Source organism: Stegostoma tigrinum, chromosome 19 (assembly GCF_030684315.1).
Source record: "Stegostoma tigrinum isolate sSteTig4 chromosome 19, sSteTig4.hap1, whole genome shotgun sequence".
Lineage (NCBI taxonomy): Eukaryota > Metazoa > Chordata > Chondrichthyes > Orectolobiformes > Stegostomatidae > Stegostoma > Stegostoma tigrinum.
In genome coordinates, this window is record NC_081372.1 from 49,628,115 (window position 1) to 49,643,690 (window position 15,576).

The 15,576-nt window shown below is 39.8% G+C and overlaps 1 protein-coding gene across 3 annotated transcripts in view; it reads right to left on the reverse strand.

Moving 5' to 3' along the window:
• Positions 1-1,806: 1,806 nt before the first annotated feature.
• Positions 1,807-15,576, reverse strand: part of LOC125461302 (ankyrin repeat domain-containing protein SOWAHA) — a 77,137-nt gene continuing 63,367 nt past the window's right edge. For 2 of the 3 annotated variants that reach the window (XM_059652836.1, XM_059652834.1), the window contains 2 exons: positions 9,222-9,313; positions 5,186-5,282 (listed from right to left, as the gene is read on the reverse strand). In XM_059652836.1, coding sequence (XP_059508819.1) covers positions 5,255-5,282; positions 9,222-9,313 — 120 coding nt within the window. In that variant the 3' untranslated portion in view covers positions 5,186-5,254. Of the gene's footprint in view, positions 5,283-9,221; positions 9,314-15,576 lie in introns of all 3 variants that reach the window. The other variant, XM_059652835.1, reaches the window with a different exon arrangement.

Consider the following 15,576-nt stretch of genomic DNA (forward strand, 5'->3'; position numbering starts at 1 on the left):
TGGTTTATATATTTATTTTCTTTCCCATCTTCTTGATCCACTTGTTTTTGTTTTGTTGCTCTATTTCTCCCTTTCCAGTGAAAGGGCTCTCCTCACTAGCTTTCTCATTTGCTTCAAGCTCTATTGACTGAGTCAACTCTCTCTGCCAATTTGTGCCTTAAGCTTGAAAAAAAATTAAATTAAAACACAAAAATTGATGCAAGAGTTGGAAGAAGTCTGAAGAATTCAGGAGATCAACACATGCCCAGGAAAGTCTGGCCAATGCTCCAGAGAAGTAATTAGTGGTTCCAGAGGCTGGAGAGGAGCCATGGCTGGAGAGAGCGAGTGCCTGGAACTGAGCTTGAACCCAGGTGCTCGGCTAGAATTTGATGGTCTCTAAGGGCACAGGCTGGATCAAAAATCAGGTTCGCACTGGCACTACTTCATTTTTTTCACTTGGAACTTCTCATTCTTGCATAATAAAAAGGAAGGAAGACATTAAGTGGCAACTTTTAAAGCAATCCATGATTAACTGCAACACTTGACTTAATTGATCCTATTGAAAGCAACAAAACATTAAAGACAAACAGCTTAAAATAATCATTTACATGGTACTATTACATCGGCATTAAATGGAAGTCTAAACATCTCACTACAAAACGGTGGCTTTGAAAACAGCTTCAGCATACAGCTGCAAGAAAATGTTAGGCAAATTATTTCGAGTCAAGTGTGATTCTTCAATATAATTTACCTGGAAGTTCTCCTTCAACAGCTGATCAAACTTTCTTTATTTTGGCAATTTTGTTTTAGTTTCAAATTTCCAGAATTTGATACTGCACTTTTTAGTGTGATTCATCAACTTGGTGCTCACTGTTCACATTCCATGATGAACTGCTTAATGTTCACCAACATAAAAATCATAAATAATCTGAGTTGGTCCAAAGAATGCAAAAATAACAAAAACTTTCAATATCAATATTGATCTATTCTGAGATATCAGTCTTTAATATGGATGTATGTTCCATGTGTTTTAAAAAATAATTTCAAGTCCACGCGAATTCCTTGTTGGGTTCAAAGTAGTCTTATGGAATTAGAATTGTTATACAATAGAAAGAAGCCCGTCAGCCCATCTTGTCCACACCAGCACTTTACAACAGTAATTTAGCAAATCATACTTCACCATCCTATCCTGAAAGCCTCATGTATCTATACAATTCCATTCCAAAAACTGCAATTTCATCCGTCTCCAACACCACTCTCAGGTAGTTCATTCCAAATCATAACTGTTTCCTGTGTAAACATTTTTGTCTCAAGCTGATTCTTTTGCCAATCACCTCAATGTGGTGTCCTTTGGCTCTTGAACTTGTTGCCAATAGGAACAGTTTCACTATCTTTTCTGTCTAGGTTCCTCATGAAACTAAGCAATCTCCTCTTGACATTCCCTTCTAAAGGTGAACAATGCTAGCTTGTCCATTCTATCCAAACTGCCACCCCAAACCTCTGAATTACTTTTTCTGCACCTTTTCTATTCTTCCTAAAGTGCACTGTCCTAAACACTTTACAATATTCCAAAACCAAAAGGTTAAAGCAGAGTTTTCCAGAGGTATTTCAAGTAATCTCAAAGAAAAAAAAAGTTTTTATTTTAAAATTTATAAAGTTTACAAACCATTTAAAAAGTTCATTCAAAAGTGACAGCCTTGCTGTACTCTTCTCTCGCAAGATTGGACAGTGAGATTCTGATGATAAACCCAATCCTAAATTCTGCTGATTTTACAACAGAAGTCACTGAACAGTGAGGGCTGAGAATCGTGACAGATTTGGCCCCTCCTTAACTCAATTCAAATGTTCTGTCCCAGAGAAGACAGAGTCAAGTAGCTCTTACAAAGGTCTGTAATATTTTTCTAAAGCAATACAGTAAAATTCAACTTGACATACATCCAGCAACCCATTCATCCATATCAATATCTAGTTACCTTCAATCCCCCTTACCTGTTGCTTATAAGATGCACTGGTTTATGGAAGGTTAATATGATCACGTTAATATCAAAGATTAGTGAGTGATGCAATCAAAAAGTAAATCAGAAGAATTTAATGCAGCACATTAAGTGATCACAAAATAATGAAGAGTCAAACAAATTTTATGGTGTCTATATAAACATTAAAACATAAACATTTAAAATATTTGGTAACTTTGGCTTGATTTTCCCCCCTTTTCCTCCAGTTCTTCTTGTAAATTTGATTTATTTTTTAAACCCTGTGAATGCTCACTGTCCGCATTTCTCTGTCATCCTCCCCAAGCTTGTGTTAAGTTAAATGTCTTGTGCAGCCTGCAGATCACTCAATTTAACTTGCTGATTGATATAAACTAGCAATAAATTATGTTAGCTGATACGTTAAAGATTCACTATCGGGGCAAATAGAAGTGAATTACTATTTAGTACAAAGCTAGCTTTAAATGATTGTGTAAGCATTTTGGACGTTTTTGTTAAAACGTGCAAAAGCTTCCACGGTGTTAGGACGGATAAAATGCAAAACCTTCTAATTCAAATGCATTCAACTGGCTTCTGAAGAGAAATTTCACAAGTTGCAATCTATACCAGTGTGGGACAAATGAAACCTAAACAAAATTCAGAGATATACAGGCTACAGGATCTGTTTGCGTAGGTACTTACCCCCTAACATCAGAGAGATTGTTTTGAAGTTATAGTAATCAGCCAAGATGATTCATTTCACATAAACAGTGCACAGAGAAAAACAAAGATATATTTAGTCAAGAATTTAAAACTTAGATATTCATACAAGTTCTCTCTATTCTTTTGACATCTTGGCCAATATAAAATTACACAAAGTCAGAACATTTTTCATCAGATAATCTATTCAGCTTCTATGAATCCAGAAAAAAAAAATCAAATAAAGCAAAAATCCTCATGTTAAGCATCTCAAAATATTATTTCCAACTTTGAAATATCAGCAAAACGAATTGAAATCAGATCGCAAGTAGGATGCTCTACAATTTACATCCAGACATGGTTGCTTAAACTTGTAATATTTAGCTTCTAAATACCTATAAACTTTATTCAGTATTCCAGAATTACAACATGGGAATCTGTGGTGTGGGAATGTCCACTGCCTTTGGAGAGAAAAAGTGAAACCCTACATAAAATTAACATAGTGACAGTGTCTAGAGACAGATCAAGGGCATTTAGTATCTTTCTTAAACTCCTTGTAAAGATACATTAAGGAACTTGGGTCGCTTGTTCAAGTGACAAAGTACATATTAAGTTAGTTAATTCTTACCTTTGTATTTTAACTACACAGTTACAATATCATTTTGGTGGTGCTATTCAATTATCTCACTCACAGACATTTCTTCAGTTGTTACTTAAATTTACTCATTGTGTAAGAGATTGGATACAAGCATATAAACATATTTAAGTACTATAGATTTTAGATGATGAATTCAAAACTCCAAATTAAACGTAGAAGTATAAACATAGTCACTTACAGATGTGAAGTCCTTTAGATTTTCATCAGGTGGTTTATAAAGCGAGAGAAAATAGATATTTTAACACAGATGTTTCTTTACTAGTAAAGTAATAAGTAATGGCGTGTAGAGCAATAAGGTAGCTCCCAGAACAAACACTACTAAAATAAAACACACTACTTAAATGTAACTAATGGATGCTGAATTTACACATTCCTGGTGAATTAGGCATTGATTTGGAATTTAAAGGTTTACCCCATCTCTAAAAGGTAAGTATATCTTCTTTAACTGTAAGGAAAACTTAATGCCTTAATTAGCATCAATACCACTTTGATCAGCTAATCAAGAAGCACGACTGAAAGATCCAATGACGATAGCATTTTGTTTTATTTTGAAACGCAGCATTTCACCTTCATACAATGCTCCAAATTCAATAGAGCATGATAGTGGCAGATCAACTAACAACTAAGTCACAGATTAAATCAAAAATGCTTTTGCTTCATTTTACATTTGTTTCTGAAGGTTAAGGTCCAGTTCCAAGGGAACTGTAGCCTTTTGGCACTCTTCATTTTGTCATTCTTATTTCATGGCCAAAAATTGACAACCTCCTAGTCAAGGATGCAGAGTGAAGCTGGATCCCAGTGTTTGTCTGACACCGATCTTCTCATAGGACTAGGATGCCCAAACTTCTTACTCAACTAGTCAGTTGTTCGTCTCAGAACAATAGGTGCACATATGCATAAAAAAAGGGAAACCACTGTTGTCTCAACATTTGCAGACTTACTTCAGACAGGCCACAGTTTCTTAGGATGGAATTTTATCTGTTTTGTTTAAAAGCATATGCTTGCGAATTTGGTAGGTGGCAGTGATAAGCCACTTCCATTGTTTAAACAACAAGTTGATTGACACGATCGAGTTAGTTGAGAGTTGACAGAATTACTACGGTTGGGTCTTTATGCCTATCGCAAGCTTTCGGGCCCTCTTGTGGTGGTAGTGTCCCTATCCCTGGACTGGGAGGTCTGGGTTCAAGTCCCACCTATTCCAGATATGTGTAATAATATCTCTGAACAGATTGGTTATAAAAATAGGTTAAATAAACCTTTTTTTTATTACAGGCTTTGACGGTGACAGAATCATTTGGCCCATTAGGAACAGGCAGCTTCTCAATCCAAAAGTCCATCAGTTGAGACCTACCCCTTTGGTGATCCAGCATCAGGGGGAAACCTCATAAGGGAATGGGTGTTTGGGGAGAGAGAATTCAGGGAGATCAGTAAGGGCAGGGGTTTGGGGGGCCAGAGACCAACCAGACTGGGGAAACTGGGGATAACCTGCTTAAATAGTGGCAGGCTGAGATGATCATTTTTCCCCAGAACATAGTGAGTGCGGTGAGGTGGCAAGAACAGGATGAGTTTCTCTTCAAGGTCAGCTCACCTCATTATTACCCCTTCATGCCCTTAAACTGTTTTTCTACAGTCTTTTGATGGCTCAAGATTTCCTGGGCAGCACAAACTTTCATTTAATTTACTAGCCTGTCAATCTTGGCATACTAGCTTAATTTACACTCTAAGTATCATTTGATCTTCATAGGTAAACTTCTTTAAGGTCAGTGGTGAGGGCCAATCCTTTGTTGCTGACACCAAATTCCAACTCATGAAAAGTTTAAGTTGTTGTCTTTTTGTTTTTTTTTATATATATGTGGCAATTACTTTCTATTTACCTTTTTTGTTGCCAAAGATGGATCCTGCCTGAGGAGGTCACACAAAGCAGTTAATTGCCCACTGGCAGCACACTTCAGCCACTCCTTTTCCAAAGGATCCAACTGCAAGAAACAAAACAGTGAGAACAGACTATTTGAAGGGCATTTGTCACTTGATAATGATCCCACTTGCTGCACAGATTTGTTGTCAGTCATCATTATAATAAACGAATATGCCAGGAAAATGAGTTATGATAATTAATATAGCCTTGAATAAAAACCTGTTACCATCTTAGATTCAAGCAAGATTGGAAAAGTAATACGGTTTCAAACAAAAGTCTGAATCTAACAATCCTGGACATTAATTTTACAAGGCTGCAGAAAATGCTAAGTTCATTCCTGCTCTAACAACTGAGTTTAGTAACACCACTTTCAAAGTCATTTCCATTATATCAAATACTTCAATGAATTTCCTGTTTTTTTTAACCCCCTCCCTGGGGAAGCTTCTTCCAGCTAGGATTTACCAAACTGAAAATGCAAGCTAGATTCTCTGAGTAGAGATCAGGCAACATTTCCCCTCAAGTCCACACCTGATACATGTTATGGCAAATTCAACTGATACCAATTCTCAATTATCACCAATATCAACATTTTAAAATAGGTGTCAAGATGTCAAAGCCAGTTTGAGAATTAATCCCAAAATTTAATATGCCCCATCTGCCAGCTGAAAATCCTCCATGCCAAGAGGTCTGCACCATTTCCCTATGACAGTGGTTAAACGTACAAAGTGACTCCAAATTCATTTCCAATACTGTAGGACAGGTGGTGATTTTGAGCCCATGAGAAATTACAAAGTACAAAATAAGGGTGTTATATCAAAGTGTGCTCAACGCTGATACTGGATTGAATGGAAACTATTATTAGAAACACAGCCTCCTTTACAAAAGGGGCAAAATTAGAATTAGGACAGGAGGTGAGTGAAATCAAATTCTAATTCTAATAACGCTAAACCAGTTTTACTTGCTGACAGTGGCTCTCATAAGCAAATTCAGAACTGACAAATCAAGAACTAAGCTTCATAAAATTACGAAGGCTTATGGTTTCGCAAAATAATAAAAATAAATTTATTCCTGGTTTCATTTCCAAATGTGAAACTACATGAATATTAAAACAAACTTTGAGAGTTTGGAAGGATTAATCATTTCCTTACATGCAACAACTACATTTGCAGAAAGTTATACCACAATAAAGGCTACATATACCCCATTACAAAACAAGCATGACATTAGGAACAGCATGGTTTAACAATGGAAATAAGTTATCAATAAGGCAAGTATCTTGTAGTTAAGGTCTGTACACTGTTCCTTCAGTGTATGACTTTGAACATTAATCTAACCACAATAAAAAGGATGAAGTCTCTTCTCTCTGCATCAACACAAAGGACATCAGATCAAATTAGCGTGGACAGACTCAGTCCAGTTTTCAGTGAACAATCAGACAGAATATAACCGTTCGTCTCCAAACAGAGCATCCTAAATGACAGCTAGTTCATAAGAGGAAGAAAATGTTAGTTGAATATAGTTGGCATGTACTTTTCCTGAATTTGGCAAAAAAGCAACTTGTTCTACAAAACTGAAGGATGAATGATTTATTAAATCTGGATATACTGGCTGACATTGAATTTGAAAAAAGCTTTCCATTCTCCCCAATTTCTCAGGTACAAATTGGATGAAAAATTTGACAAAACATATTTACAAAATATACTACCCTGAAACATCCACTTCTGATATCCTCCCATATTTGTGCCCAAATAGAGCTAGGATGGAGTGCAGACAGATGTGAAAGCAAGATTTGAAATGCATGATTTACAATCAGGAAATAACATGAAAATGCACAACTTGGTGACAGGATTAATACAGCAGGCCAGGCAGCAGAGAAGCAGGTAAGTTGACATTTTGGGTCAGGGTTGTTCTTCAGAAGAAGGGTCCCAACCCGAAACATCAACTTTCCTCCCCCTCTGACGTTATCTGGCCTGCTGTGTTCCTCCAGCTCCTTATCATTATCTCTTGGTGACAGGGTTGGCAAAATTACATGTGTACATAGCTGACTTAACTTAAGCTTAGAACTAACTTGCAAATGTGGTCAGTAGCGACAAAAACCAGGAATTGTTTTTTTAACAACTTACTTGAGAATTTAGGAAACATGGTCAGTAAGTTTGCGGATGACACCAAAATTGATGGTAGAGTGGACAGTAAAGGTGGTGAAGGTAACAAGGGGATTGTGATAAATTGGGTCAATGCACTGGGGAGTGGCAGATGGAGTTTAATTTGCATAAATAGGAGGTATTGCATTTTGGTAAAATGAAGAGAAAGACCTAGGGATTGAGGTACATAATTCTCCACTATTTGCATCACAAATAGACACAGTGTGGTTAAGGAAGCGTTTAGCATGCTTGCCTTCATTGTTCTGACCTTTGAGTACAGGAATTGGGACATCATGTTAAGCTTGTACAATACCATTCTGATCAACCTTCTATAGGAAGGATTCAATTCATTCGGAAAGAGTTCAGAAAAATACTACCAGGGTGTTGCTGCAAATGAGAGGTTTGAGTTAGGAAGACTGGCTCGGGCATTTTTCACTGGCGTGCAAGAGACTGAGGGGTGGCCTTATAGAGGTTTACAAAATTATGAGAGGCATACAGAAAGTGAATAGCAAGGGTCTTTTCCCCTAGGGTTGGGGAATTCAAAACTAGAAGACATATATTGAAGGTGAGAGGAGAAAGATTTAAAAGGGACCCAAGGCTCAGCATTTTTTTTAAAAAAAGCAGAGAGTGGTTCATATGTGGAACAAACTGTCAGAGGAAGTGGTGGATGCAGAGGTCATGCAATTCAGTTATAAAAACACTCACTGGCACTTGTAACTTTAGCTAGGGCATTTTCATACCAGGTTAGGACTAAAGTATGATCGAAGAGCTCCAAGAAGCGGAGTGGTAAACATTTTTATGGGAGTGCAGCAAAGGAGCAAATGGAGGGTCTCATGGATGAGACAGTTACACTGCAATTACATCACTCACTGAAAGTAATCAGAATGCAACCTGGTTCACAGAGACAGTTTTTATTACAAATTCATTAATTATTTTACTTTTCAATTCTAGCCCATCAGAACTAAAACAGAAAAAAATGTATAATAGGGAAAATTGATAGGTAATACAGCCAGCTGTAAGATTTGGGAAAATAAAGTGATGCATTACTGGGAAGGGAGGGTGAGGGGTAAACTGAGACTACAAGAATGAGAACGAAATGGTATTTTCAGAAACTTTTAAACGGCCATTTAATGAAGTCATAAATGAAGTCAAATGTAACAACTGAAACATTGGCAAAACCATCAATATATTAGCTTTTTGAAAGCAACTTGCAGTCCTAATTTACCAACATAATACGACTATTGTTTGAATTAACCATGACTGGTGTTAGTTTGAGACATAAAATAATGTACAAATTCTAGTCAGTAAAATGACATACTGGACTCCAATTCTTGCATGTCCAATATAGTCACCCCTGTTCTCTCAACATGTACCTTCTGGCAAGAAATTACCAATGCCAAAGCTGCTTGCTCACGTGGGATGAGCAGCTGTGCTTGACAGTTCACATCAAGCAATCTTCTGAAATAGAAAGGTAAGCCAGAACATGGATGACTGATAAACAGAAGTTTAATAGTGTAAAAATTGATTACTGCAGTTATGGTTGGATACTCAAATAATAGTAAACAAGACAATAACTGCACATTTGTGTACAGGCTACGTAATTAATCACAATACTAGAAATGTATACCTTTGCTTTGGCAGTAACACAGTGATCTGAAATTACTTTAAAAAGCAATAATGGAATAAAACTAGTGTAAATACACACAATTTAAAGTTTGGCTGGAAGCCAATATAAATACATTTCCTCAGCCTCTGGCTTTACACCACGTCAGAGGGCAACCTTTGTAATAGCTAATTTAAATTACATTAGAAGATATGATCTGAAATTAAAGGATACACAATAGAAAAAGGACAGATACTCCATTGTACAGCAATTAATTTTCCTGAGTAAATGGAATTCCTGTAGAGGACTCAATGATCGGAAAATGCAGCTCAAATCCAGGTGCAATTTCTATGATTAAAATAAGTCAGGGAAGAAAGGAAGTTGGTCATAATATATTATTGAAAAATGAGAATTATTTGCCCAATACAAGTTTAGTGATTATATTCTTAATGTGGTGTTCAATAACTACACCCTACATTTTATTTATATAAAAAGTACATATGAAATAAAACACAAAACAGGCCATTTACAATAGACAATAGGTGCTGGAGTAGGCCATTCGGCCCTTCGAGCCAGTACTACCATTCAATATGATCATGGCTGATCATCCACAATCAGTATCCTGTTCCTGCCTTATCCCCATAACCCTTGATTCCACTATCTTTAAGATCTCTATCTATCTCTTTCCTGAAAGCATCCAGAGAGTTGGGCTCCACTGCCTTCTGGGCAGAGCATTCCATATATCCACCACTCTCTGGGTGAAGAAGTTTTTCCTCAACTCTGTTCTAAATGGCCTACTCCTTATTTTTAAACTGTGTCCTCTGGTCCTGGACTCACCCATCAGCGAAAACATGCTTCCTGCCTCCAGAGTGTCTAATCTCTTAATCTTATACGTCTCAATCAGATACCCTCTCATCCTTCTAAACTCAAGTGTATACAAACCCAGTCGCTCCAATCTTTCAACATATGATAGTCCCGCCATTCCAGGAATTGACCTTGTGAACCTACGCTGCACTCCCTCAATAGCAAGAATGTCCTTCCTCAAATTGGGAGCCCAAAACTGCACACAATACTCCAGGTGCGGTCTCACCACGGCCCTGTACAGCTGCAGAAGGACCTCTTTGCTCCTATACTCAATTCCTCTTGTGATGAAGGCCAGCATGCTATTAGCTTTCTTCACTACCTGCTGTACCTGCATGCTTGCTTTCATTGACTGATGTACAAGAACACCTAGATCTCGTTGTGCTTCCCCTTTACCTAACTTGACTCCATTGAGATAGTAATCTGCCTCCCTGTTCTTGCCACCAAAGTGTATAACCACACATTTATCCACATTAAACTGCATCTGCCATGCATTCGTCCATTCACCTAGCCTGTCCAAGTCACCCTGTATTCTAGTAACATCCTCCTCACATTTCACACTGCCACCCAACTTTGTGTCATCAGCAAATTTGCTAATATTACTTCTAATGCCTTCGTCTATATCATTAATTATATCGTAAACAGCTGCAGTCCCAGCACTGAGCCTTGTGGTACCCCATTGGTCACTGCCCGCCATTCTGAAAGGGACCCGTTTATCGCTACTCTTTGCTTCCTGTCAGCCAGCCAATTTTCAATCCAACTCACTATTTTGCCCCCAATACCATGTGCCCTAATTTGTTCACCAATCTCCTATGCGGGGCTTTATCAAAGGCTTTCTGAAAGTCCAGGTACACCACATCCACTGGCTCTCCCTTATCCATCTTCATAGATACATCCTGAAGCGAGTTTTGAGAAAATTTGTAGCTCAGGTTGAGGTTCTGGATGTGAGTTTGCTCGCTGAGGTGGAAGGTTAGTTTTCAGACGTTTCGTCACCATTCTAGGTAACATCATCAGCGAGCCTCCGACGAAGCGCTGGTGTTATGTCCTGCTTTCTATTTATCTGGTTAGGTTTCCTTGGGTTGGTGATATCATTTCCTGTTCTTTTTCTCAGGGGATGGTAGATTGGCTCCAAATCAATGTGTTTGTTGATGGAATTCCGGTTGGAATGCCATGCTTCTAGGAATTCTCGTGCATGTCTCTGCTTGGCTTGTCCTAGGATGGATGTGTTGTCCCAATCAAAGTGGTGTCCTTCCTTATCTGTATGGAAGGATACGAGTGATAGTGGGTCATGTCGTTTTGTGGCTAGTTGATGTTCATGTATCCTGGTGGCTAGCTTTCTGCCTGTTTGTCCAATGTAGTGTTTGTCATAGTTCTTGCAAGGTATTTTGTAGATGACGTTCGTTTTATTTGTTGTCTGTATAGGGTCTTTTAAGTTCATTAGCTGCTGTTTTAGTGTGTTGGTGGGTTTGTGGGCTACCCTGATGCCAAGGGGTCCGAGTCTGCCAGACTACTCGGACCCCTTGGCATCAGGGCAGCCCCAAATCTCCCAAAACAACTGTAGTGATACCTTTGTGACAGGCCAATTTCAACTCTTGATTGAACCTGCACCCTACCTCCTGACTACTGTTTGGGGGCCTGTAGATAACTCCCATTAGGGTCTTTCTACCCTTCGAATTTCTCAGCACTATCCATACTGACTCTACATCTCCTCACTCTATGTCCCCCCTCGCAAGGGACCAAATATCATTCCTCACCAACAGGGCTACCCCACCCCCTCTGCCCACCAGTCTGTCCTTTCGATAGCACATTATAGCCTTGAATATTCACTTCCCAGGCCCAGTCCACTTGAACCCATGTCTCAGTTATCCCCACATCATACTTGCCAACTTCCAACTGAGCCTCAAGCTCATCCACCTTATTTCTTTTGCTTCGTGCATTCATATATAATATTTTTAATTTGTTTCTCCCCTCACCCTTCCTATCAATCCCTATTTCACTTGCCCATACTGTACAATCCCTTCTTGAGTTTTCTGCTGTCCTTCTTAACCTCTCTTATTCTCACTTTCCTTTTAACTTCATTCTTAAATTTCCAGTTTGGCCCCTGCCCCCCATTACTTAGTTTAAACACACCTGTGTTGCAGTGGCAACCCTGCCTGCCAGAAGGCTGGTCCCCCGATTATTAAGGTGCAAACCATCCTTCCTGTACAATTTATTCTTACTCCAAAACATACCCCAGCGATCCAAGAATTTCAATCCTTGCCTCCGACACCAGTCCCTCAGCCACACGTTCAGGTCCATTATCTCTCTGTTCCTGCCCTCTCCAGCCCGAGGAACTGGAAGCAAACCAGAGATAACCACCATGGAAGTCCCACTTTTCAGCCTTCTTCCGAGTTCTCTGAAGTCCCGCTGTAGAATGCTCCTCCTTTTCTTCCCGACGTCATTCGTGCCGACATGCACCACCACCTCTGGGTCTTCACCTTCACCCTCAAGGATTCTCTGCACTCTATCAGTGACGTCCTGGATCCTGGCACCAGGAAGGCAACACACCATCCTCAAATCTCGCCTGTTGCCACAGAAACCTGTCAGTCCCTCTCACAATGGAGTCCCCTATTACCACAGCTCTCCGTGATGTCTGACTTCTCAGCTCTGCCTCTACAGCAATTTTTGACTTGCAGACCTGTCCACCTCTCGGACTGGCAGTGTCGTCTGTCTCCGCAGTTTCCAAGACAGTCAGCCTGTTTACAATAGGTGCTTCCCTTAAACCAGTCCACGCAAGTGTTAGAGATAATGGGAACTGCAGATGCTGAAGAATCCGAGATAACAAAGTATGGTGCTGGATGAACACAGCAGGCCAAGCAGCATCAGAGTAGCAGGAAAGCTGACGTTTCGGGCCTAGACCCTTCATCAGAAAGTGGTTAATGTTCTACTCAGGCTTCCTCTGAACACTTTTCATCTATCCATATCTACTACTGGCACCAGCTATTTCCTTCTGTTTCCAATAGCCACCACCGCTCCCCCTCCAACCCAGTATTTTCCAGCTTCCTCTTAAATGCACCTACGTACACTTTATATTTCAACCACTCCCTGAAGTAGCAAGTTTAGCATTCTTACCGCACATTGGGTAAACATGTTTCCTCTGAATATTCCAATGGCCTTCCTGGTACCTATCTTATTTTGATAGCCTCTAGTTATGCTCTTCTCCACAAAGGGAAATGTTCTCTGTGTATCCGCTCCATTTAAAACTTTCACAATTTTAAATATCTCAACCTTCTTTGTTCAAAAGAGAAGAAAATTAGACTGTCAATCCTTTCATGATAACGTATATCCCTGTATTTCTTACACCTTACTTGTAAATCTTCTCTCTGTACCCTCTTCCAAAACCTCAGCATACTTGTTGATAACAGGTTAAGGATACTGCATACAGTTCAGGTTACACTTGGTCTAACCAAGGTTCAATGTTGGCTGAGATCCCAGTGTTCCTCTATTCCACAGACTTGCATTTTCCTAGGAGCATGTGACCTCCCTATTCTGCCCACCAAAACATACAAACTTAATTATATATTAAATTTCATTTCTCAATTATTTCCCCTTACTGAAAGTTTATTTATCTCCTCCTGCTTTTTGTTGAAGTGTTTCTCTGAATTTATTAACCCCAATTCTGTCACATCTGCAAAATTATACATTGTGATTTTTCTCCACTGGAGCATAGGAGGAGGAGGGATAACCTTACTGCAGTTTATAAAATCATGAGGGGCATTTAACAAGGTGAATAGCAAAGGCCTTTTCCCATAAGGTGGGGGAAAAAGAGTACAAAACTAGGGTGCATAAATTTAAGGTGAGAGGATAAAAAATAAAAAAAAGACATGAGGGGCAACCTTTTAAAAAAAAATCAGACACTGGTTAGCGTGTGGAATGAACTTTCAGAGGAAGTGGTGGATGCAGATACAGTTACAACATTTAAAAGATATTTGAATAAGTACATGAATAGGAAAGTTTTGGAGGGATATAGGCCAAACGCAGGCAGGTGGGACTAATTTGATTTGGAAACACGGTCTGTGTGCACAAGTTGGTTCGAGGTATCTACTTCCATGCTGTATGACTGATGATTTAAATTGTCAATGCAGGGGGTCCCAGCATTGACCCTCATGGAAGACCATTTCCCACCTTCAGCCAATCAAAAAGAAATCCTTTGTTTCTCTCACACTTAATCTCTTAGCTCCTAAATTAAAGGGCACCTTTGAAAGCCTTTTCAAAATCCAGACAAGATAAAATCCGAGATAATAAAATGTGAGGCTGGATGAACACAGCAGGCCAAGCAGCATCTCAGGAGCACAAAAGCTGACGTTTCGGGCCTAGACCCTTCATCAGAGATGGGGATGGGGTGAGGGTTCTGGATGACATGTCCATCATGGGCCTCCTGCAGTGCCACAATGATGCCACCCGAAGGTTGCAGGAACAGCAACTCATATTCCGCTTGGGAACCCTGCAGCCTAATGGTGTCAATGTGGACTTCACCAGCTTCAAAATCTCCCCTTCCCCCACCGCATCCCAAAACCAGCCCAGTTCGTCCCCTCCCCCCACTGCATCACACAACCAGCCCAGCTCTTCCCCTCCACCCACTGCATCCCAAAACCAGTCCAACCTGTCTCTGCCTCCCTAACCTGTTCTTCCTCTCACCCATCCCTTCCTCCCACCCCAAGCCACACCTCCATCTCCTACCTACTAACCTCATCCCACCTCCTTGACCTGTCCGTCTTCCCTGGACTGACCTATCCCCTCCCTACCTCCCCACCTATACTCTCTCCACCTATCTTCTTTTCTCTCCATCTTCGGTCCGCCTCCACCTCTCTCCCTATTTATTCCAGAACTGTCACCCCATCCCCCTCTCTGATGATGGGTCTAGGCCCGAAACGTCAGCTTTTGTGCTCCTGAGATGCTGCTGGGCCTGCTGTGTTCATCCAGCCTCAAATTTTATTATCTTGGATTCTCAGCATCTGCAGTTCCCATTATCACAGATACAAGTTAAAATCTGCTTCATTCCCATTACCTACTCTATTACCTCTTGGAAATGTTGAAGAAAGGTTGGTCAAGCAAGATTTTCCCCATTTGAAATCAATGCTGACTATTCACTACCATAATTCTCATAGCTGTATGTTCTTCCATCCGTCCTACAGTAAAGATTCCACTTGTTCTGCTCCCATTAACTGTTAAAGCCGTCTTGTCTATATTATCATGACTATTTCCGTCCTCTGCAACACTCTTTTCATTGCCCCCAAAAATTAGGAATTAGATAATCTAACATCAGCCCTCTGGTAGAACGCCATCCTGGCAAATGACTAAATACAAGTAGTAATGTCTTGGTTAATTCTTCCCTCATAACCCATAAAGCATGAGGATACAATCCATCTGGATCATAGCCCTTACCTTCGAGCTATACGCAACCCGTGTTAGCGTCTAACTGTCCCAATAATAGCTATTCATTTTCCTAGACTGATCATTATCCACTCCTTTGTCTGTCCAACTAGTCTTCTCTCACTTTGAGCTTTATCCCCAACAATAATTTACTCCTTACCCCAACCTGCACACTATCTTCTGCCTAAAAAACACCTTTTTTTCCCTAACTACCATCATCAGTTCTGAGGAAGGGTGACTGGACCCACAACGTTAAATCTAATTTTGCAGATTCTGCCAGACTTGCTAAGCTTTTCCACGAATTTGTTTTTGCTGTCCTTACCTTTATGTTTCTTTTA